The following is a 22038-nucleotide window of genomic DNA, read 5'->3' on the forward strand; positions in this document are numbered from 1 at the left end:
TAACTCCTGGACGGATCCTATTTTGCGACCATCATCATCATCGTCGTGATCGGAGCAACTGTCTCCGAGAATCCATAATAAGTGCTCGAACATTACGACTTCACAAGCTACTACGACTGTTTTCTGATCATGGCGTTCTTCGATGAATCTCGATGATCGATCAAGTAGTTCTTGGACAAGCGGATGGTTGATGACGTGGGAACTAAGCATGTAAGGTCTCCGAGACTTCCCAACGTAGACCAGTTGAAGATCGTCGCAGTTTGAGACCTTGGTGGTGGCCGCCGAGGAGGTGGATTCGGTGGTTGAGTGGTGGTTCTTGGCGAATGAAGGCCATTTCTTTATGATCGACTTGAGCCTTGTTAGCTTCCCGATTTTAGCCATTAGTAAAGTATAAACCTTAGGTTTTGAGAAATGTTGGAGGTGATTACCAACAAAAAAATAGATTGGAGGCTTTTAAAACAAACAAAATAAGTTATCAAGTATTTGTCTTGAAGATTATGAAGTTACGTTCGTTTGTATTTATACTGAGAGATGGATAGAGAAAGCTGAACAGCTAATAAAGACAAGGGTACATAATCCGTAAAACTAGTGTCTCCTTGCTATATTTTCATTTATGTATATTAGTATATAACGTATAGTATGTGTGCAAAAACATGCATGTTGATATGTGCATACGTATGTATGCTAGTGGGTTGGACAAAATCACCTGTATATGTGTTGTTGTCTAATGATCAGATCAAGGTGATCGATGATTTGTTGATAAAGATTACATAATATGCACACAACGTTGAATTGTAAACACAAACCCTTGTCCTTGTAGGCAATGGAGGTGTTATAATATTCCAACTTTATTGATTCAGCTTTCATTGTTTTGTTAAAATCCAATCTCATCTAACTGAATCTTTAATTAATAGTGAAGGAAATAGTTGTATTTTCATTTATAAAAGATCAGCAGCTTTTAATTTTGGTAGGCAAGTCAACAGCCAACAAAATCAAAATATTAAATTGAAACAAATAAATAAAATCAAATACTCTGAACAAACAAGTTAGTTGCAAGAGCAAATAAGCCAGTTGGGATGTTGTTGTTTTTAAAGAGTGCATTTTACACTTATGTTTTTTTTTTGTAATAGACCATTTCTTCATCTTTAATTCAAAATTCCATTAATCCAGAAACTTCATGGTCCATAAATGTTGGACCGTTTACATCATGTCATCATAACAAATTTAACAAAGTCCACTCGATCATATATTTTTAATCAAATTTGTATGAAAACAAAACTGAAATACGAAAAAGCATGCAATGGTTCAAGTTCAACAATGGTTTAATATGTGTTTTTAAGAAGACCTTAATCGCATTTAAAAACCTCTCAATACAACTTTATCCTCTCACAAAAGCTCTAACAGATGCTCTCACATCTTACATAGTTTCTGTAAACACAATGTCGATGGAAAAGAAACGGGATAGGTTTTCTTTGCTTATTATAACTCAAGATTAATCATATCTTTAAAAAGAGGTCTTAAGAAAAACTGACTACTACCCCTGGTTAAATACTTCTAAGTGCTGGGTTCGATTTTTGTCCTTGCGTTTTCTATAATTATTCCTTTTTCATCAAAAAAAAAAAAGAAAAACTGAATCCCTTAGTTGACGAACTCATCCATGAATTTCTTGTGGAACTCAGTGAGACGGTTTACGATTGAAGGAATCTTATCTTCTTGAGGAAGTATAGTGCACCTGAAATGTCATGTGCCAGGTACCTACATCAAACCGACAAATATACATAAAGATTAATAACAACAGTAAGTGAAGTTAGTGTTCGCTTACTTGGAGAAAAAGACATTCACAGTTTCCAACCTGTCTAAAGCCAGAGCCAGGGACCACGACTATTCCAGTAGCGTTTAAAAGGCGTTTGCAGTAAAACGCGTCTGGTTCTGTCTTTGCAGCTTCTGCAGCTGCGATGGCCTTTTGTGGAAGGTTAATGCAAGGGAATAGATACATAGCTCCTGCTCTGTTGCATGTCACACCCTCTAACCAGAGCCGTGCTAACCATGTATTTAGAAAAGCATTTGCCCTAGGCCCTCGATTATACAAAACTTTTTAAGGCTCCGATTATATAAAGTGAACTGTATCGTAGCTGTTTTTATTTTAAGTATCAAAACTTATTGTTATTAACCCACGTTCGAATGACTTAATCCATTCTTGTTTTCTTATGTTTTTTTTTGTTTGATTGAATTCAAGCTTTTATGGAAAGCCATCATATTTTAAACTGAAAATAAATTACCAACAGAAAAAGAAGATTTGAATCCAAAGTAAATAAAAAAAAAGTAATCAGTTCAATCTTTTGAATTTAAAAACAATTTTTCATGGTAGATTTTTCAAAAGACTATAAATAAAAATTTAAATAATTTAAACATGTTTTCACTGAATTATTATAGTTTTTGATCTTTCATTGAATATATTGTCGTTGTTTAGTTTTCGTCCAGAATCATCATTTTTTTTACACATTTGTGTTTCTTTCGTTATTAGTAATAATATAAAATTTATAGGCTATATTTTTGTTTTCAGTCTTTTATATTGTTTTAAAACTTGATTAAATATGTATGAAGATTTCTATGGAAAGGCCTCAGTTTTAAAATTTGCCTTAGGTCTCTAGAAACCTTCATACGGCACTGCCTCTAACTACTTACTATATATTAGCTAGAATTTCATAATAATTGTGGCAACTATACAAGTAGTGGCAATGCTCCTGAGAACTGTTATTGTATGTATCATATAAAACAAAAATAAAATTTTGGATCTGAAATGAAATAAAATATGATTATATTAATGATAGCTATTTGTCTAAATGTTTTAATTATTTTATATATGGATATTATAAGACATTAATAATTAGTATAGTATTTTATTAGAATATAAATTTTTATATAAAAATATGAAATTATTATATCGATTTCGATAAATTGTGTTTATTAATTGTTTTATATAGTATATAGATATAAAAATAATTAATCAGACATTAGTACATTTTCTATAATTTTGATAATCAATTACTATAAACTATTACTTGTAATATCATTTAAATTATTTGGTAAATGATATTAATTAGTTCTAAATTTCTCTTTTATTTTATATCAAATTAAAATAATTGAAAATTAAAATTCTTCAACCAATCAAATTATAACATTTTTTTCTTAAACTCTGTAATTATAACAAACCGGTATATTTTAGAATATGGAAAAGCATGCAGTATTCAACAATGTTTTAATATTATGGTCTGCAAAAGAACATTGCGTTTAGTTTAATCAGTCTGTAAGAACTCAATAAAACTTCTTGCTCGCACAAAAGCTCTAACTGATGCTCACGTCTTAGTAAGCACAATGTCTACGGAAAAGAAACTGCATGCGTCTCCTTTGCTTATTATCATATCTTTGAGAGGTCTTAAGAATCAGAATCCCTTAGTCGCGGAACTCATCCATGAAGCTCTTGTGGAACTCAGTGAGACGGTTTACGATTGCAGGAATCTTATCTTCTTGAGGAAGTATAGTGCACCTGAAATGCCATGTGCCAGGTACCTACATCAAACCGACAAAACACACACACATACAAGATTAATAACAATAGCAAGTGAAGTTCTTGTTCGGTTATTTGGAGAAGAGACTTTGTCAATCTCAAACCTGTCTAAAGCCAGAACCAGGGACTACAACTATTCCAGTAGCGTTTAAAAGGCGTTTGCAGTAGAAAGCATCTGGTGCTGTCTTTGCAGCTTCTGCAGCTGCAATCGCCTTTTGTGGAAGGTTGATGCAAGGGAATAGATACATAGCTCCTTCTGCTCTGTTGCATGTCACACCCTCCAACTTGTTCAGAGCTTCTTCAAGGGTCTGCACAGTTAGAGCTCAAAAGCATTAAGATTTAAGACCATAACTAACTGTGTATCATAGTAACTTCTCTGTGAATGGCTAACCTTTGCACGTTTTGCTAAAGATGAGAGGATTCCCTCTTTCTCTGCTATGTATGAATCATAGGAGTCGTCACCAGGCTGATCAAGTTTCATAAAAGCTGTTAACCGCTAGAAACCAAGCTTAAACCAAACCAGCTGTTAAGGTAATACATATGTTTTTTACCTTGGGAGGGCTCATGACGAGGCTGGCCAGAATTTGACCAGAGATGTTGGAGCAAAGATTCACAGAAGCCAGTTTGTATATCTGTTCTCTTACATCAGAGGTGAATCCCGTCACCTCCATGTAACCACCTCTCTTCCCACACTCTCCGTAGTAACCTATTGAAAGAACAAATGATTCAATTTTTGAGACTAATTGTCCATAGAAACGATCATAAGCTTATCAATGAACCAGGAAACAAGTTATTTACACACCTTTGGAGATAGACTGGAACGAGACTAAGCAGATATCCTTCTCACCGTAGCCCATAGATCGGGCTACTTTCTTGAAAGAGTGGAATTTTTTGTCAGGGACGTAAACATTTTCCTGATAAACCTCGTCCGCTAAAAGAACTAATCTCTCTTGCTTACAGAAATCAACAATCTCACGCTGGTTTTCTTCCGCAAGAACCTTTAACCAGAAAAGAACATGCCAATATTCAGACAAACTGCAAAACTTGGATCGAGAAATAGATTTGTGATTTGGTCTTGAAGATCCAGCTTACCTGTCCTGTCGGGTTGCCAGGGTTGATGACCGCCAAGGCTCTTACAGTGATGCCCTTTGACCTAGCCTCCTCAAGTTGCTTCTTCAGCTCAGAGATTTCAAGGCCCCATCCTGATGCTTCGTCAAGGTAGTATGGAACCTAACAGAAGAAGATGACAGCATTCAAAAAAAGAAACTCGGAAGGTATGCAACAAAGTGATTCATCAGACAGGTAAAAGGAACATACCAGACTTCCGCCATGAAGAGCAATGGAAGCTGAGTACAATGGGTACTGAGGGATAGGGCAAAGGATTCCATCTTTCTCTGAACTTATGAGAAGTTGCATCATCATATGAACCTAGGACAAGAGTAACAGTTACTATCACCATAAAGCAATAATGAATCCAGGGAAGTTTGACGATGGTTACCCCAGGGCTTGCACCATCTGTCATGAAAATATCATTAGGATCAGCAGGGAAACCATCACGGGCTTCGATTCCAGCAGCAATTGCATCACGTAGTCCCTTGATACCCTGAGACAGAACACAAGATGTAAGAAAAAGAATCATTCACTAAGAGATGCTATTTAAGATTTGACAATGCGACAAAACCTGGCTGTGGCTGTAAGCACCGGTAGCTTTCCCAGGAATCTGGTCCAGAATCTTCCAAGCACGGTCAATAGAATCGGAACTGATAGACATTGCAACATCCATTGTTAAATAAAATCTTATACCACTATAAGAAAGAAACAAAGCTGAATAGTAGGGGAGGTTAGAACATATAAACCACTTGTTTGGTACCTGAACAAACCATGTGTTGCACTCTCGTCCAACAACGCAGTGTGGGAACACAAAGCAAGAACCTGAGACATGCATGTTACACGTTAACTCACGGACTAACATATGTAACAAATCAGAACCATCAAAAGCTCACTTATTTGTACCTCTCTGAAAAAGGTTATCGGCTGCTGGCCAAGAGATTGCGGATTTCCGATGTTACAGTAGATAATCTGACCAAATTCGGTGAGATTCGCAAGTTAGAGACAAGTTTGTCGGCATTAAAAAAAAAGACTTTACCGACGATTATAACATACCTCATCAAAGGGATAAGCATCCTTGTTAATCTTTAAATCTTCTTGCAACCTCTGTAATAAGGCGAGAGCAGAAAGCAAAATGAGAAAAAAAAACAGTCTCAATCAACTTAAGAAGAATACAACTTAGGACAAAGTCGGTTGCTTTTACCTGAGCAATGTTAACAATTTCTCCACGGACAGCATACTCACATTTCAGAACCTTACACAACCCCAAAAAAAAATTGGTTAAGTAAAGAGCCCAGATAAAAATATAGAACTATAGCTGTAGATAAGAAACTATTCAATTCCAAAGTATGACTGCATGAGCATGCTCATGTCTAACAGATTGGGAAGCATCAAACAATCAATAAATAAATTCACAAAGATGGAATCTAGAAAGGAACAGAGATACTAAAGCAATTAGAAAAAAAAAGGGTCTCAACTAATATAAAGATAAAATCATCTAAAGTGTTAGTGACATGCTCAATAATAAAACCCTACGAATACATAAAACAAACAAAAAGCAACCACAGCTATTGGTTGAGAAAAGGCGAGAAAAACAAGGACGGCTACCTTAGGATTGAGGGAGTCAAGAGTAACGGGAAGAGAGGAGGATGATGAATCAGAGCCAGACATGTCGGAAGACGAAGAAAAGAGACGGGGCGACGAAAGAACAGGAGCAGAATCGGGAGCAGCAGCTAAAGAGAGGAGGCGGAGGCGGAGGCTTTTGTGATTAGGGAGAGGACGACGACGACGAGTTTGATCAATGAGATTTTTAGCTTGGCTAATAACGAATCTCCGCATCTCTGTGTCAGCCTTTTTATAATTTTACTTGGTGCTCAATCCAATCTATGGTTTTAGGCTAAAACCATTTACTTTTACTTTTAGCTCAAAAGACGAAACTTGTTTTCCTGTTTTTGACCATTTACTTTATTGCGTCCACCGATTTCGAATTTTTTTTATGTACTTTTATTTTCAACGAATATTTGTTTACCTTCTTCTTTCTAGATATCAAACTACATTATAATGGAAAAGTATTCAAGTTATATATATTGTTTTTTTTTCTTTATTGTGTTTCCACAATGGGTAAGCCAAATTCTAATGCATGTCTTGCCAGTTGAATTTCAGTGGTCTGATACAACAATTCAACATTCTGGTGGAATGAATCTCTGTATTCAGACAAAACCATGTGCTTTTCTGTCCATTATAAAAGGTATTGGGCCATTATAGGCCCGTATTACGGATGTCGCTTTTCTGGCCCAACAAGGTTTTGATTCGCTGTGTTTTTTTTTTTTTTACCGCGTGTAGTGTTGCGATATCGAATCGAAGAAGCAAACCGGAATGAATTGTTAGAAGGTTCAGCTAAACCATCCCAAGTTTGGCTATTTTCGAGAAACCTCAAGAGAAACAGAACAATTCTACCTCGACAAAATTCGATAAAATTTTGTGTGTTTTTCAGTTGTACTACTTATTCTCTTTCGAATAAAAGCCCATGTGTGTTTTGTTTTGTCTCATCAACCAAATATATTAGTTTAATAGTAGCGTTATATCTCCCTCTCTCTCTCTCGACGATGGACCGCGACTCGTCGGACGACGACGCGGACCACCGGAACTTAATCCCACGGAACGACATCAGAGACAACAACAACAACAATATACGCCGCCGTGAAGACGATCTTCAGTCCGTGACCACCACCGCCATGGCCAGTAACAGGACAACCAGCGGTGGCACCAATACTCCGAGATCGACCTTCCAGATCGAGGAAACCTTGTCCCGATCCCGGAACCATCGCAAAAACCTTGTCATCGTCGTCGCTGCAGTCTCCCTAACTCTTCTCCTCCTCGGCGTTTTCTTCTTCTTATTCACTGATACTCCTCGTAGCAGCTTTAAACTTGATCCACTCAAGGAATCTGAGCTCCGCGCTCTGTATCTTCTGAAGCAGCAACAGCGTGCCCTCGTCTCTCTTTTGAACCGTAACTCCTCGAACACGATTGATGAATTAAACAATGCTATTTCACTGAGTAAAGAGATCGAAGAGGTGATTCTATCACCACACAGGACAGGAAACTCCTCCTCCGTCTCTGGTCTCGGTACTTCAGACACTAGTATTTACTTATGTAAGAAAGTAGATCAGAGCTTGTCAGAGAGGAGAACGATCGAGTGGAAACCGAGACCAGACAAGTTCCTGTTCGCGATCTGTCTCTCGGGACAAATGAGCAACCACTTGATATGCTTAGAGAAACACATGTTCTTCGCCGCGTTGCTGGACCGAGTCCTCGTGATCCCGAGCCCTAAGTTTGATTACCAGTACGATAGAGTGATAGACATAGATCGGATCAACACTTGCTTGGGGAGAACCGTCGTCGTTTCTTTCGATCAGTTCAAGAACAAGACTGCTCGTATCGATAGGTTTATTTGTTACTTCTCGTCGCCGCAGCCTTGTTACGTTGACGAGGAGCATGTTGATAAGCTCAAGGGGTTGTTGGGGGTTACTATTGGTGGGAAGCTCGAGGCTCCTTGGAGTGAGGATATAAAGAAGCCGAGTAAGAGGAGTTTTGGGGAGGTGGTGGAGAAGTTCAAGTCTGAGGAGGGTGTGATTGCGATTGGGGATGTTTTCTACGCTGATTTGGAGAGGGATTGGGTGATGCAGCCTGGTGGACCTATTAACCACAAATGCAAGACGCTGATTGAACCGAGTAGGCTTATTCTGTTGACGGCGCAGCGGTTCATCCAGACGTTCTTGGGGAAGAATTTTATTGCTCTCCATCTCCGTAGACATGGCTTCCTCAAGTTCTGGTGAGGTCTTTTTTTGCATGTGACTCTTTTTAAGTTACATGAACTTGTCATAGCTAACACTTGATTGATTGCGATACTAGAATACTATTTGGTTCTGTTTTGTCAGTTAGTAAATATATATCTTCATTCATCTAGCAGTTTGATATGTTCTTTACTTAGATACTTCTGTTTAGCAATTAAATGTTTGAGCTAAGGGACTAGGTTAGGATACCACAAGCTGGCTCTGTCTGATGAAATGATTTATATGGGCAGCAATGCGAAATCGCCAAGTTGCTTTTATCCGATACCACAAGCTGCAGACTGCATAAGTCGGATAGTGGAAAGAGCCAATGCTCCAGTGATCTACCTTTCAACAGATGCTGCTGAGAGTGAAACCGGTTTGCTTCAGACACTAGTAGTCGTTGATGGAAAAGTGGTTCCGCTTGTCAAACGTCCACCTCGCAACTCAGCGGAAAAGTGGGACTCGTTGTTGTATAGACATGGTATAGAGGATGACTCTCAGGTAAACCAATGATGCCCCCACTTATGAACCAACTACTTTGTTCTGTAGAAATCACTCGAAACCCTGTCTCCAGTCTGATATTTAACACCTGTAAAATCTAATGGGACTCTATGATCTTCTAACGGTCTTTGTTCGATAATGTATGACAAGACTCTCTTCTCTCTCGTATTCACTTGCTTTGTGGTTGGTTTTTGGGATATGCAGGTGGATGCTATGTTGGATAAGACGATATGTGCAATGTCGAGTGTCTTCATCGGAGCATCGGGTTCTACTTTTACAGAGGATATTTTGCGTCTAAGGAAAGACTGGGGAACTTCATCTACGTGCGATGAGTATCTCTGTCGAGGTGAAGAACCAAACTTCATAGCAGAAGATAAATAAAAAAAAAGTAAACACATTCGTTTAACTTTTTTTTTCTTTTTTTCTGTTCTGAATCCACTGTTCTTATTTTTTTTACATGTATTATAATAGTTCCTTTAGTGTCAGATTCTTTTGATTATTTTCGACATAAATTGCATAGATTGTGGACATAAAACTGAATTACAAAGGGGTATGTTTGAGTTCTGCTGTCACCAGAAAACAACACTACATTACTAACTACATAGATCATACTAATGCTCTAGTTTTTGTTCTTTACTCCTCTTTGACCTTAAGAGTTAGAGAAGTACTCAAGAGAAACTAGGTTTAGACAGTATGAGCTGCACGGATCATCTTTGAGTCAATTTGTTTGAGCTTGATCACTGATTCTAAATGACTTGACACTGAGTGTCCCTCTATGAGCCTATCAGATGAACAATAACAAATATTGTTTTGTATGGATCAGAGATGGTTCTGGTGGTGGTAAATGAAACGGAAGAGAAAACTCAAAAAGTGGGTATAGAACCTGGCAATTTCTGCACGCCTTCTGGTTTGTTCAGCGATCCAAGAAGGTCGAGAACCACTTCCACTGAGTTCTTCTGCTGAATGGCTTCTCTGAGTGATGCTTACATTGGCCGTTCCATCATCTTTCTTATAAGTAAAAGCTGTCTACAATACAAAAAAAAACGAAACAGTCTTTGTCTTTCAAAGAACAGAGTATAAGTCTTGAGTAACAAGCAGAGGACAAGACATGCACCACCAACCTTACGGTCTATTACGAGGTTCCAAGCATCTCCACTCAATGCGTAACAGAAGACGAACTTAATAACATCGAGCGGTACGTAAAATATCAGACTGTATAGCCATATAACACCTGCCCATCCCCATCCAATGCCGGTGATGTTAGCAAAGCTGATTTTGGCATAGACTGCAATTAATGTAGCTGCCTGTGTACATGAAACACACAAGTCGACATCAAGAAGAGTCTATGTATGCATTGTGTGATGGAAAGGGTAAACGGTGAAGTGTTCTTACAAGTTGAGCAACAAGGAAAGCAAAGACCAGGAGAGTCCCGGGACGTTCTAGGAATGACCAGCTTCTACTACGTGTTACGAATATGAGTGCTTGGCTTATGATGCTCACTTGGAGATACACAGCGGATGAGACTTGTTCACTGTTCTTGGCGATTGATTTGACATGAAAGTGTTTCTGTAGCGTAAAAAAAGATCAAGAGATGGTTACGTATATACATTCTTCTCGGTAAGCTAAGTAGAATATACCTCAAAGAAGGTTGTAGAGACAATGAGCCAGTAGAACAGAACTGTGACCATTGCTAGGTATGTTCCAATGACAATACCAGTTGCAAATATCTGGTTGAGCTTCCAACTTTCAGGTGTAGGAGAGGGTCTAACTCTATCTTTAGAGATAGTCATGATGGTCCCTGATGCATAGGAGATCAACAAGAGCACTTGAGAGTATTACGAACTAGTTTTTTTTTGTAACATCAACATGAAGAAGCTAATGAGAGGATCATGAGGTTACCATCATTGAGTATTGCGATTATCAGAACCATGAAGGGTGGAAAGTCATATTCCCATATCAATGCTAAAAGTGTAAAACCAAGCTGCATGAAACAATGATAAGACTATAAAGGTCAAGTAGATGTAACTTAAACTAACATGAGACAGATCATGTTTATGAAGTTCCTCACCACTATTCTTATGGTGATTGAGACTGCATATACCTGCAGATTCATTCATTAAACTACTTGAAAAGTTTAGATTCTTTAGCATATATGTGGAATCAGATGATGGTACTTAACTGTATAGTTCTTCATCCGCTGGAAAATGGCTCTGCTAGTCAAGACAGCACTGATTATTACACTTAAGCCAGGCTCAGTTAGTACTATGTCAGCAGAACTTCTTGCAGCATCTGTTGCATCAGATACAGCTATTCCGATGTCAGCTTTTTTGAGTGCAGGAGCATCATTCACACCATCTCCGGTCATTCCAACCACATGCTTCTTTTCTTGTAAGATCTTTACAATCTCATACTTATGTTCTGAAACATACAGAAACAAAATAGTAAAGATTGGGATTAGAAATAAAGAGCAAGTCTCAAACTCTGTAGATATTAGCGTTGTGGTTTTGATTATTGACCAGGGAACACTCCAGCAAACCCATCTGCCATTTCAATCAGCTCATCCACTGGAATGGCTTCATGCTCATCGTTTCTATGGCCTAACAAAGAGGAAGAAGGATACATATTGGTTCCCATACCAAGACGTCTGCCTGTCTCCTTTGCTATCGCCAACTGATCACCTGAAAAGTTTTGTAGCACCATCAGAGAGTGTCTGCTCCTCTGCTTTAGAAACAAACAAGCAAGCAAGCAAGCTCTAGGGTAGTAGTATTCAGACTTACCGGTGATCATCTTAACGCAAACACCAAGGTTAAGAGCTCTAAGGATGGTTTCACCACTGTCATGCCTTGGTGGATCAAACAGTGGTAACAACCCACAGAACTTCCATGGTCCTCCAGGACTATTACTGCTTCTTTCTGGAACTTCCTAGAAAAAAGATGACTCAATGAATTGGAGTAACTAAGGTCATGTTAAAACCAAATCAAGAAAACAGGGCAGAGATGTTACCTGATAAGCAACCGCAAGAGACCTCAAACCTTTCTCTGCAAATCTATTGATAATGGCATAAACTCTTTGCGCAATCACATTGTTATCTTGACACAAGCTTAGAACCTATATATGTAATACACTTATAGTCAGTGATGGTACTCCTTTCATATAGAGTCAGTTTGGTAAGTACCAAGAATAGGCTAATACTTAACTTGTTCAGGAGCTCCTTTGGTAGCGCGATACCATTTTCCATCAGAATCAATATACGTTATTGCAGTACGTTTGTCCACAGGATTGAACGGCAGGAAATGAACTTCTTTAATGTTTGCACGAGCCTACGGATAAACAACCTTTTGTATGAAGAAAAAACTTCTAAGAAGGTGACAAGTAGTCTTGTAAAAGAGAGTCCACGTACCTCTCTAGGATCAGCAAGCATGCTAATAATTGCTGTGTCTATAGCGTCCTGATTCTCTAGCCGTGAAGCTCGCCCTGCAAGCAACAAAACTGTGTCCTTGTCCATATAGTCAGCAAAAACCTGTGCAGATGGATTAGCACATTTAAACATGGATTCAAATGTACTTAAAGCTGTATGAGGTGTATTGGTACCTCGATGAGATTTCTATCAACAGAAAGACTGTTCAAGGTAAGTGTTCCAGTTTTGTCGCAGCAGAGGACATCCATCCCAGCCATTTCCTCTATTGCTGTCATCCTTTTGGTAATGGCACCCTTTCAGAGAAAGAAGAAGCATTAGATGCATCTCTGTTTTCTCTATTCTAGTTAAATACTAAAGAGAAAAGAGACACTGAGATCTCTATACCTGTTGTGAAAGTCTATGAGACCCAATGGCAAGGGTGACAGATAGTACAGTGGGCATGGCGATGGGAATGCCTCCAATGAGCAGTACAAGAAGGTTATTGATCCCAACTCTGTAGGAGCGGTGCTGTATAGGGAACATGACAATGATTTCAAGAACCATTCCAACAGCTATAGAGCAGATGCAGAAGTTCCCAATTGATGTCAGAACCTAGTAAGAAAACATGTTAACGTTCTTGCAAGCTGCAGAATGTATTTCACCACTTCAAAAGAAAGACAAAGAACCTGCTGAAGATGTCCAGTTACATCTGTGCTGTCCACCAAGCATGCTGTTTTACCAAAGAAAGTGCTGGAACCAGTGGCTATCACAGCAGCTTCTATTTCACCTTGCTTACAAGTAGAGCCAGAGAAGACTTGCTCACCCTTCTTCTTGGTCACCGGTAGAGATTCACCGGTCAGCACTGACTGCAGGAATAAAAGTTAAGCTCAGAGACAGTCTTTAGATACTGCACTAAAAGAAAAGAGATTCATATTCTGTGCATACCTGATCAATCTTCAAGGGGTCTCCATCAAGAAGGCGAGCATCTGCAGGAATGATATCGCCAAGCTTTATGCTAATTATATCACCAGGTACCAGAATAGAGGCTTCTTGCTCTTGCCACTGTCCATCTCTAAGAACCTATAAGAAGAGATCTTGATCATATTTTAAGGTAATATGGAAACGACAGTGCAGAACCAAAAATCATATAAGGTGAAAGAACCAGACTCTTGTTTTTAGAGCCAAGCGAGCCATAAGAGCTGCAGCAGCATTCCCAGCATTGTTCTCTTCAAAGAAGCTGATTGTTGCGTTGATCAGTAAAAGACAAACGATTCCAACAAAGTCTTCCCAGTCAGGACCCTGTCTCTGTAGAACCAGTTTCACCATGAGTTTCAAGGTGTGTCTTGATAAAATAAAGAAGAAACATTAACTCTTAGTGTCTTACTTCACTGTTTGCAAGGGCAATGGCTATCAATGCTGCAGCTTCCATAACCCATGACAGAGGATTCCACATAAAGCCTAGGAACTTGAGAAACTTGTTCTCCTGTTATCATTTTTTTTAAAACGTCATTAGCACAAAATATCAGAGCCCATAAGCTTCTATACTACTGTCCTTGGCAGGAACATTATGGAGAGATACTTTGACGGTGAGCTGTTTATTACCTGTTTCTCTTCAAGTCTGTTAAGACCAAATATCTTCAATCTTTCTTCAGCATCTCCAGATAAAAGCCCTCCAGGAGATGTTCTTAGGTGTTCAAAAACCTCCTCCAATGGCAGTAGACCCTGCCAAGTTCAAGCGTCAAACCTTTTTTTTTTATTACCACTGTGAAGCCAAGAATTAAGAGTAAAAAGTTAAAGGAAACACACAATCATACCAAGTCAATTCCTTCTCTGTTGAAAGTGTCAGGATCCAGCAGTGGCTTGTCTAAATCCTCAGCCATGTTTAAAGCTTCAATGGCCGGCCACCATCAAACTTCAAAAATCTAGGATCCAGGGTTTGATTCAAACCATGGAACTAATGAAAAGAAAACCACAGAACATAAGAATGGTGACAGCATATGATATGATGAAACGAAGCTACTAATATCTTTTTCTTCGAGAATGCTACTTGAGGAACATTAGTGTGAAACAGGAAAACTTAAAAAAAGGGGTTAGCGAATATTGAAACCACCTTTCCATGGTTGACCAGTTGGTATGGAGTTAGGGGAAGATGAGATTCTTCTGCAAGTCGCATTTGGTAAGGCCATTATTTAGATCAAGCGTCAGTGTCTGTGGAAAGCAGATGGGAACTAGGAAGAGGTAGTAGTAGTAGTGGGAACAGAGAAGTGTGGTTGATCTAACGGTCACTCCTCTCACTCTCAGTCAGAAGTGTGGTTGACAAGGGACTTACGACCTGATTCTTTGGGCCTGGATTGTTTATATGGGCTGGTCAGATAGAGATAGAGAGACGGAGAAAAAAACTAAAAATAATAATAGTATTGGGCTCAATAGCAAAAGCCCATTTATCATAATTCTGAATCAGACAACTTTCATTGGGTTTATTATATCAATCAGTATACCCGGTGTGTGATTCTCATGTTTAGACCTTTGATTCAAACCACCCCCATGTCATTGGTCGTAATGATAGGATAAACGCAAGCACGTGCAAGAAAAGACCAAACACAAGACAAAAGCATGTCTTCCATGATCATTTTTTTTAAAAAAGAAGATAATTGTAGAAACATGTAAACATGCCAAATTAGAGAGGTCTTAAATAAAAGCTATGGATTAATTTCCGAAGGCTGCAACCGTCTTAAATAAAAGCTATGGATTAATTTCCGAAGTCTGCAACTTCGACGCTTTTGTTGGAGTCAACGATTGCTGGAGGATCAAAGCGAGTAAAGAGCTTGTAAGAGGAGATTAGAGAGAGAACCACATATAAGCAAACCACGACGAACGTGATTATGACAGAAGCAGTGGCTCTATGGCAGAAACTGCCAAAGGAACTGCACGCATCGCTCCACGTAATGGCATCGTCTCCTTTGTAGGCTAAGTACAGAACTTCAGTAGACACAGCTCCAGCAGCAAGGACCACGTAGGTCAGAATCTGAAATGACCACGTTATCGAATTAATTAGTGACTAGTAAGAGCGGGTCATTTGATAAATAAAAACTGAATTAAAGTATAATCAGGATATAATATGAGACCTGGTCGAGACAGAAGAAGGTCCAAACACGAGGCATTGTGGAAGAAGAACCAGGCATGGCAGAAATGGCTGCTGAGAGAAGAGAGTAGCCTGCACATATTCCATTTGCGTGCACCAAGTACCTAATCGTAATTAAGGTTCATTAATTACCATCACAAATCATTCGTTACTTTTTTCGTCCATAGCATAACCATTTAATCTTTCTGATGAATCAAACCTTAACTTAAATAATCAACACGTGTAACTTGACTAATGCGTGCACCAAGTACCTAATCGTAATTAAGGTTCATTATTACCATAACTAATCATTCGTTGCTTTTTCGTCCATACCATAACCACTTAATCTTTCTGAATGAAACCCTAACTTAAATAATCAACACATGTAACTTGACTAATACGTCTCTTCATACTTTGGTATATGTATGTAATTAAGGTTTAACGGTCCAAATTAGTTAATAAATCTGTAACGAACCATGTCACAATCCCTAATCGTGAATACTAAATAGTGAGATGTAACTCAAAATGTTAAGATTATAAATTAATAAAATTATATATCTATGTATGGATAAGATACCTGAAAGCAGAGAGGTTGGAGTAAGAAACTGAGCCGAACTCATTATCCTGAGAGTCTTTAAGCATGATAACAAGCGCCGCAAGGCAAAGACCCACCGGAGCTAACCGGAGCATTGTCTCGGCGGTTCGGATTCCCGTGCTACCATCCTCCCATTTCTCCGTCGCGGCACCACCGGAAACGCCGTTGCTAGTCTTGTGATGATCATCGCTCTTGTCCATTTTCTTCTTCGATTTTTTTCTTCTGTTCCTATCTCTTTCTCTTGTTGCGGTTGCTGAGGGAGAAATGTGGTTATAAACAAGTGGTGGTGAATTTAGTGTGTGAAATTAAAATGGGATAAAAGAAAGTGTTGGATCGATAGGGTTGGTGAATGCATTTAATTTCGATATTCATGACAATCATGTCGCACTTCCCTAGACGGAACATTTAAGGGTTTCTCTCAATTGACAACAACGCTAGACATGTGAAGATAAATCGCTCCACTACGATCTAAGCTAAGTCATTGGGATTATTATTCTACAACTCTGTAATCAAATTCACTGTAATATTTTGTGTAGATACTAGATACGACGTTATAAGAAATTTCTGTTAAAAAAGAAGGTTGTTATCCATCTCTTTTATTTTAACGCTTCAGTCTTAAGAAAGCTACAATACTAAATTACTACTAATGCATAATAAAGCATCGTATTTACTAACAGAAAATCATAGTTACGTTTCTTGCTATATGGTCTACGGACTGAGTTAGGAAACCGGTTAGCATTTATATCAAAGAACTCTATCTAGGTTTGAACTTTGAAGTGAATATTTTTTATTAACCGAGGGATGATCCCAAAGGCTTTCTAGGCCCAAAGACTAATTTCTCAAGACTAATTTCTCTTAAGCTGACGGTAATCCACGTATTCTTGCGATTTAACGTTAGTCCTGGTGATCAAGTGGAATCGAACCCAGGGCGGAAATTCCAGCCGGAGTCCCTTTACCACTAGGCCAAGACAACTTGGTTTTGAAGTGAATATTTCTTCGTTTATATATTTCAAAAACGTAAATCATGTTTATAGAATATTTATATTTGGAGTTGTTCCAATCTCGTGACCGACACTACGTCCTGGAACATTTGTTTGCTTGTAGAGAGAGTAAATGTATAGATCGAGTAGGTAATACCATAATGGTGTTTTTTCAAAAAAAAAAAATACCGTAATGGTGTTGTTATGTTTTGGTTTTTCCATAGTATATTAAGGTTTACTTGGTTTGTTGACCCCTTTATTGAAAGCAACTAACTATGAATAATAGCCCGCTGTGATTTTTGGTTGAACAAATAAATACTCTGGCTGCAAAGTTTTTTTTTCACTCTGCCTCCAAATTTCCATAAGCATAAGCCTTGGTTAACAGCATAACCCATATTCCCTCTAAACATTTTGATTTTTTATCATTATCTGATAAATATTTGGGAGCAAATAGTTTAAAAATCAAAACATCATGCTGTGTGTTGTTGACTTGTTGTTAATTAATAAATATTTATATTCCATTATAAACAGCAGAACAAGTAATTGCACTTTTGTTTAGTTTCAGACGAAGCTTAGTCCGGAGAGTTGGGTTCTGTGGTGAGTCGGGCGCCATATGTCAGGTCGAGGATCTGTTGACGGTGCAGTGTAGCTGCTTGGGGGCAGTGCACGTGCTTTCGCTGACGTCGTCTCAGGATCTCCTTCAACTCTAGTTCTTATGCTGAGCGTTTGTTCTTCGGAGTGTTATATTCTCGGTTGGATCGTTGATACGATTGGTGTTTATTGTGGGCTCGGTTCTGAGCATCTTCCCCGAGTTTGGCGTCTCTCCTCTTGTTATGGCTCTTCAGATGGTGGTTTTATCTGTCATGACTTTCTCCAATTGGTTCATGTTTAGTTTGGAAGTTTATGGTTCCTTGGCCCTTGAACAACAACGGCGAAAACGTTTCGAGGATCTTTGGTTTGCTTTTGACTCTTTTCGGTGAGAAGGTTTGTTGTTGAGGCATGTGTTCCCTCGGTCTGCTGCTCAGTTTAGCGGATGGACCTTCTCTGTTTTTCGTCCTGGTTGTCAAGCTTCTCAAGTGTTTTGGGATCGTCCTGATTGGTATCCCGTCCTCGTCTCGTCTGGTTGTCCCTTTTGAAACTTCCGGTTATCATGGGTTCTTGGTTTCTCTGCTCTTCTATTATCTTGGACTTCTTTTAACTTGGGAATTTGAGTTCTGTCTTTTTCAATCTTTTCTTTAGGTGCCCGTGTGTATTTGGGTTTAAGCTTCCCTTCATGGGATTTAGTTTCCGGGGATATATTCATGTTCCGCCGGCTTCAGTGCCTGTTCTTGGGCTGTAAAACTTTGTTCATGTTCTAATATAATCCAATTTGGGAAAAAAAAAAGAACAAGTAATTGCCTTGTTAAATTCAACTATGTATTGTAATTGGAAATGGATCAATTATTGGCTATGGGGTGTCAGTTTTAGATGATATTGACATAATTGATAGAGGAAAATATATCAAATATGCAAATTATTTTCGTGTTAGGCACGAAAGGAGGAACAAGTCCTCTAACGAATTATGTATGGTTCATGGTTTTTCTTGTTTTAGTTTTACAGATATATATTTTAAAAAAATCATGTACTTAATGATTTTTGAGTTGTCTGAATTGAATAAATAAATCTTGCATGTTTTGCTCTTGGTTTTTTTGCTCTTTATATTTTATGAGTTCAATTTTGTTATTTATTGAATATATAGCCAAAACAATTAATTTGATAAAATCAAAAGTCATTCAGAATTTTAAATCGGTTTTCTTGATTTGATGACAATATTTAGATATTCAATTCAAACATTTATTTATTATGGATTTTCATGCTTTTAGAAGCTAGAAAGTACACAAACAAAGAAAATACAGGAGAGAAAATACAAATTTCACATAAGAACAGAACATAATGGTCTTGATACGGAACCATTTTCTTTCCTTGTGTGTTCAGACCAAGTAAGGCAAACATCAAAAGCATCTACTCGGCTCCAAACTTCTTCCTGAGGGCATAAGCATACTCAATAATCTTGTCAGAATCAGCTAATGCCTTAACCACGCTCTCTCTTTCTAAACACCTCTTGGTCCACTCAGTCAGCTTTGGGAACTCTGTTTCGAAACTAAACTCACCAAACTTCTCCATAGCTTTGAACCAGCTGTAATAACCCATCAACGCGATGTCTAGGAACCCAAACACTTCCCCACCGTAGTAAGTTTTGTCTCCAAGCTCTGTTTCAAGTGTCTTGAAATGTTCAATCAGTTCTTTCTTGGCTGCAACTTGATCTTCTCCCTTTGTTCCCCATATTTTCCATGCTGGGTCGTAAAGCTGAACACACACACACACACAGCAAGAATCAAACAAAGTCATTAACAATCAGATTTTTTATTCTTCTTTACGATGCATTTGTAAATGTAAACCAAAGGGGAACAGATTTTTTTTTTTGGAGAAAGATACAAGTTCTTGAATCTTTACACATCAATCAAGAAAGCCTAGTAAAGAAAACATCTAAAAGTTAGATTATATTTAAATCAATCTGATCAAAGGGTTTTTATAAAAAATATATATTTCAACTGAACCGGTCCTAAAATTTTGATACAAAAATTATAGGGACTAAACCAATGTTTTATTGGGCTATATCAGAACAGACCATGTATTTCAAAAGAGATCGTTTACCTTTTTGTCGATGAAATCTGCCCAGAACCTTGCTTGAGCTTTCTGGTAAGGATCAGAGGGGAGTATTGGGTATGTATCGGACCAAACCTCGTCGATGTACTCGAGCTGGATAAGAGATTCACAGATCGGTTTACCTTTGTGGATGAGAACCGGAATCTTCTTATGAATTGGATTCATCTCGATGAGTAAAGGAGTCTTAGTCCATGGATCTGTCTCGATGTACTCATAACTCACTCCTTTCTCAGCCAAAGCCATCTTCGTCCTCATCCCGAACATGCTTGGCCAAAAATCAAGAAGAACCAATTCGCCCGCCATTGTTTTAAGATCAACAACTGTTATCAACTTCGCACTTATTAGTATTAATGTCTTTCTTGAATATGTAGAAGTAGAATGAAGATAAAGAGATTGGTGCTCTGGTCTTTATAGAGTAACCACGAAACTAGGGTGCTACACGTAACATCACATAATTAATTATTGAATATTTCTTTTTTTTTTTTTTTTTTTTGTTCAAATAATTATTGAATATTTCAAATTTATTTTTTCCTTATATAATATGTGGACTAGTAGATGTTCACGTTTACACCATGATCTTAAATATTATTTTCTTAATATTTCCCCGATTCAGTCGAGATATGATATCTTTTTATTATAGAAAAATGTTAAAATCAAAGAGGTGCACATAGAAAAAAGAAGTTAAAAGTACAAAACTTCTCTTTTCCCAACTTCTCTCTCGCTTTTCCTTCGCGATTTCACGACTCCGGCCGGCGGTTTTGGCTCACCTAGTCACCGCCGGTCCGGCAAAGCTTTGTTCTCTCTGTTTTATTATCTCTGTTTTTTAGTTCGGCTTTTAATCGGTTCGTTTTTCTACGGATCGTTTTCTTCTTGCTTCCGGCCATGCACCGATCTCTGTGGTGGTGGTCCGGTTTTGGTTTCCGGGAGAAGGTGGGTCATCCATCGTTCATCGCCGGCGGTTTGATTCTGGAGCCGTGCCATTTCTTATCGGATGGTGGTCGCCGGCTTTCGCTCCTCGAGGATGTGTTCGAGCTGTGTTCAAGTTTGTTCTTTGTGGTGGTGAGTGGCCGAATTCGCATGCGGTCTCGGTGGAACCGATGGACGCTTAGCTGAAGTTCGGGCCGATGATGAAAGACTCCGGTTCCTATATCTCCAATACAGTCGTTGGTGATGGAATCCGGTGGTCGTGGTGTTTCTCCCGGTGAGTCCGGTGGGTGTGTTCCGATCAAGTACAGCGTCGACTCCTGTGGAGGAGAAAGTGGGTGAGTCGCAATTCCGGAGAGGTCGCGGTCTTCGATCTCGGCGGCGACCGACAACCTTTTCTGATGACGAAGCTTTCAATGTTGACACGCGTCCCATGTGTTGTTGCGGTTTGCGCACACGTGGGCAGAGTGGAGATTGGGTGGACTTGTGTCTCAATTTTCTGTGGGCTTTCGGTTTGGCTTTTTAGTGGGCTTGGTCATTGCCCGTTTGTTGTTTTAAATGAATTGCCTTTTTGTTATTGGGCTTTTATGTTTATGTATGTATGTTTGTGGGTTATACCCACTCGGCTTAGTCCCTCCTAATAATATTATAGATGGAAAAAAAAATGATATTGTTATAAACGTGAAAAATTGAATGTCAACAAAGGAAGCACCGATCATTGAAAATGATCGTGTGAAGTAAATTATGTGGAGCCCACTGCCACTATGCACACACAGTAACTTTCTCTTTTTACTTCTATATAAACGATTGTTTCGATCGATTGTAATGCGCACTTTTACACCATTCTCTTCTTCCTCATATAACTTACTCTCTCTCTCGTTATTATACTTATATCAGTGTTCTTTTATTTCTGCGGGTATAAAATTTCACTCTTATTTAAATTTTTCGATACTATAAAATTGTAAGTTATTTTATAACACGTTATCAGCACGATCACTCTGCAATTCGGTAAAGTTTATATGTATCATATTTACCCTGCTATAATGGCCGGTATACCGCCTATATTATTGTTTATTATTTTATAGTGTTTGTTTTAATTCACTATTATTTATCTATATTAATGCGGGCGGTATGTCGCCTCGTTAATAAACCTTGATTGTTAATTACACCATTATCATTTGGCTTGGCTGTGCCGCCGCAAAATTTATTCAATATTAAAATATAAATTAATCTATCACCATAATACGATTAATATTTATTTGTGTATTATATTAATTTTATTATACAAATGTTTGCTCACCTATAA

General features: G+C 38.4%; 6 protein-coding genes across 6 annotated transcripts; 1 reads left to right on the top strand and 5 right to left on the bottom strand.

Annotated features, from left to right (window-relative positions):
* Positions 1-6: 6 nt before the first annotated feature.
* Positions 7-528, bottom strand: LOC130504255 (auxin-responsive protein SAUR77-like; the record flags this gene model as incomplete). The annotated part of the gene is made up of 1 exon (XM_056998855.1): positions 7-528. A coding segment is annotated over exon 1 (375 nt), but the record flags the coding sequence as incomplete, so codon positions are not given.
* A 2717-nt stretch (positions 529-3245) lies between these two features.
* LOC108838576 (alanine aminotransferase 1, mitochondrial) lies at positions 3246-6613 on the bottom strand. The gene is made up of 14 exons (XM_056998850.1): positions 6284-6613; positions 5880-5930; positions 5732-5782; positions 5582-5647; positions 5439-5500; positions 5250-5328; positions 5067-5171; positions 4886-4996; positions 4661-4798; positions 4371-4566; positions 4120-4274; positions 3960-4034; positions 3673-3876; positions 3246-3570 (listed from the first exon to the last, which is right to left on the bottom strand). Exons 1-14 carry the CDS (start codon positions 6512-6514, stop codon positions 3454-3456), a joined length of 1641 nt encoding a protein of 546 aa, XP_056854830.1. The 5' UTR covers positions 6515-6613; the 3' UTR covers positions 3246-3453.
* Positions 6614-7201: 588 nt separating this feature from the next.
* Positions 7202-9572, top strand: LOC130504252 (O-fucosyltransferase 5-like). Its single transcript, XM_056998852.1, has 3 exons — positions 7202-8507; positions 8760-9009; positions 9214-9572. The coding sequence occupies exons 1-3, from the start codon at positions 7282-7284 to the stop codon at positions 9388-9390; spliced, it is 1653 nt and encodes a 550-aa protein (XP_056854832.1). The 5' UTR covers positions 7202-7281; the 3' UTR covers positions 9391-9572.
* On the bottom strand, positions 9531-14456 carry LOC130504251 (ATPase 10, plasma membrane-type). Its single transcript, XM_056998851.1, has 21 exons — positions 14221-14456; positions 14009-14128; positions 13791-13889; positions 13574-13711; positions 13352-13486; positions 13093-13272; positions 12812-13018; positions 12601-12720; positions 12410-12529; positions 12207-12329; positions 12013-12117; positions 11787-11931; positions 11526-11687; positions 11189-11427; positions 11078-11110; positions 10909-10990; positions 10647-10807; positions 10402-10575; positions 10131-10313; positions 9893-10035; positions 9531-9790 (listed from the first exon to the last, which is right to left on the bottom strand). Exons 1-21 carry the CDS (start codon positions 14284-14286, stop codon positions 9694-9696), a joined length of 2832 nt encoding a protein of 943 aa, XP_056854831.1. The 5' UTR covers positions 14287-14456; the 3' UTR covers positions 9531-9693.
* Positions 14457-15022: 566 nt separating this feature from the next.
* Positions 15023-16440, bottom strand: LOC130504254 (CASP-like protein 2A1). The gene is made up of 3 exons (XM_056998854.1): positions 16105-16440; positions 15532-15652; positions 15023-15431 (listed from the first exon to the last, which is right to left on the bottom strand). The coding sequence occupies exons 1-3, from the start codon at positions 16320-16322 to the stop codon at positions 15156-15158; spliced, it is 615 nt and encodes a 204-aa protein (XP_056854834.1). The 5' UTR covers positions 16323-16440; the 3' UTR covers positions 15023-15155.
* A 2479-nt stretch (positions 16441-18919) lies between these two features.
* Positions 18920-20264, bottom strand: LOC130504253 (glutathione S-transferase U26-like). Its single transcript, XM_056998853.1, has 2 exons — positions 19797-20264; positions 18920-19448 (listed from the first exon to the last, which is right to left on the bottom strand). Exons 1-2 carry the CDS (start codon positions 20109-20111, stop codon positions 19104-19106), a joined length of 660 nt encoding a protein of 219 aa, XP_056854833.1. The 5' UTR covers positions 20112-20264; the 3' UTR covers positions 18920-19103.
* Positions 20265-22038: the final 1774 nt, after the last annotated feature.

The sequence above is a fragment of the Raphanus sativus genome, unplaced genomic scaffold (assembly GCF_000801105.2).
Source record: "Raphanus sativus cultivar WK10039 unplaced genomic scaffold, ASM80110v3 Scaffold1454, whole genome shotgun sequence".
Taxonomy (NCBI): Eukaryota; Viridiplantae; Streptophyta; class Magnoliopsida; order Brassicales; family Brassicaceae; genus Raphanus; species Raphanus sativus.

Excerpts from the sequence above, each read along its gene's own strand:
- LOC108838576 (XM_056998850.1), bottom strand. The coding sequence starts at position 6,514 with ATGCGGAGATTCGTTATTAGCCAAGCTAAAAATCTCATTGATCAAACT. Across the intron at positions 5,172-5,249 it reads GTGCTTACAGCCACAGCCAG|GGTATCAAGGGACTACGTGA; the intron begins GTTTTGTCGCAT and ends GTTCTGTCTCAG. Across the intron at positions 4,799-4,885 it reads CTCTTCATGGCGGAAGTCTG|GTTCCATACTACCTTGACGA; the intron begins GTATGTTCCTTT and ends TTCTTCTGTTAG.
- LOC130504252 (XM_056998852.1), top strand. The coding sequence starts at position 7,282 with ATGGACCGCGACTCGTCGGACGACGACGCGGACCACCGGAACTTAATC. Across the intron at positions 8,508-8,759 it reads CATGGCTTCCTCAAGTTCTG|CAATGCGAAATCGCCAAGTT; the intron begins GTGAGGTCTTTT and ends TTATATGGGCAG. Across the intron at positions 9,010-9,213 it reads GTATAGAGGATGACTCTCAG|GTGGATGCTATGTTGGATAA; the intron begins GTAAACCAATGA and ends TGGGATATGCAG.
- LOC130504251 (XM_056998851.1), bottom strand. The coding sequence starts at position 14,286 with ATGGCTGAGGATTTAGACAAGCCACTGCTGGATCCTGACACTTTCAAC. Across the intron at positions 12,118-12,206 it reads CCAAAGGAGCTCCTGAACAA|GTTCTAAGCTTGTGTCAAGA; the intron begins GTTAAGTATTAG and ends TTACATATATAG. Across the intron at positions 10,808-10,908 it reads AATCGCAATACTCAATGATG|GGACCATCATGACTATCTCT; the intron begins GTAACCTCATGA and ends CCTATGCATCAG.
- LOC130504254 (XM_056998854.1), bottom strand. The coding sequence starts at position 16,322 with ATGGACAAGAGCGATGATCATCACAAGACTAGCAACGGCGTTTCCGGT. Across the intron at positions 15,653-16,104 it reads TCCAACCTCTCTGCTTTCAG|GTACTTGGTGCACGCAAATG; the intron begins GTATCTTATCCA and ends AATTACGATTAG. Across the intron at positions 15,432-15,531 it reads CCTTCTTCTGTCTCGACCAG|ATTCTGACCTACGTGGTCCT; the intron begins GTCTCATATTAT and ends TGGTCATTTCAG.
- LOC130504253 (XM_056998853.1), bottom strand. The coding sequence starts at position 20,111 with ATGGCGGGCGAATTGGTTCTTCTTGATTTTTGGCCAAGCATGTTCGGG. Across the intron at positions 19,449-19,796 it reads CAGATTTCATCGACAAAAAG|CTTTACGACCCAGCATGGAA; the intron begins GTAAACGATCTC and ends GTGTGTGTTCAG.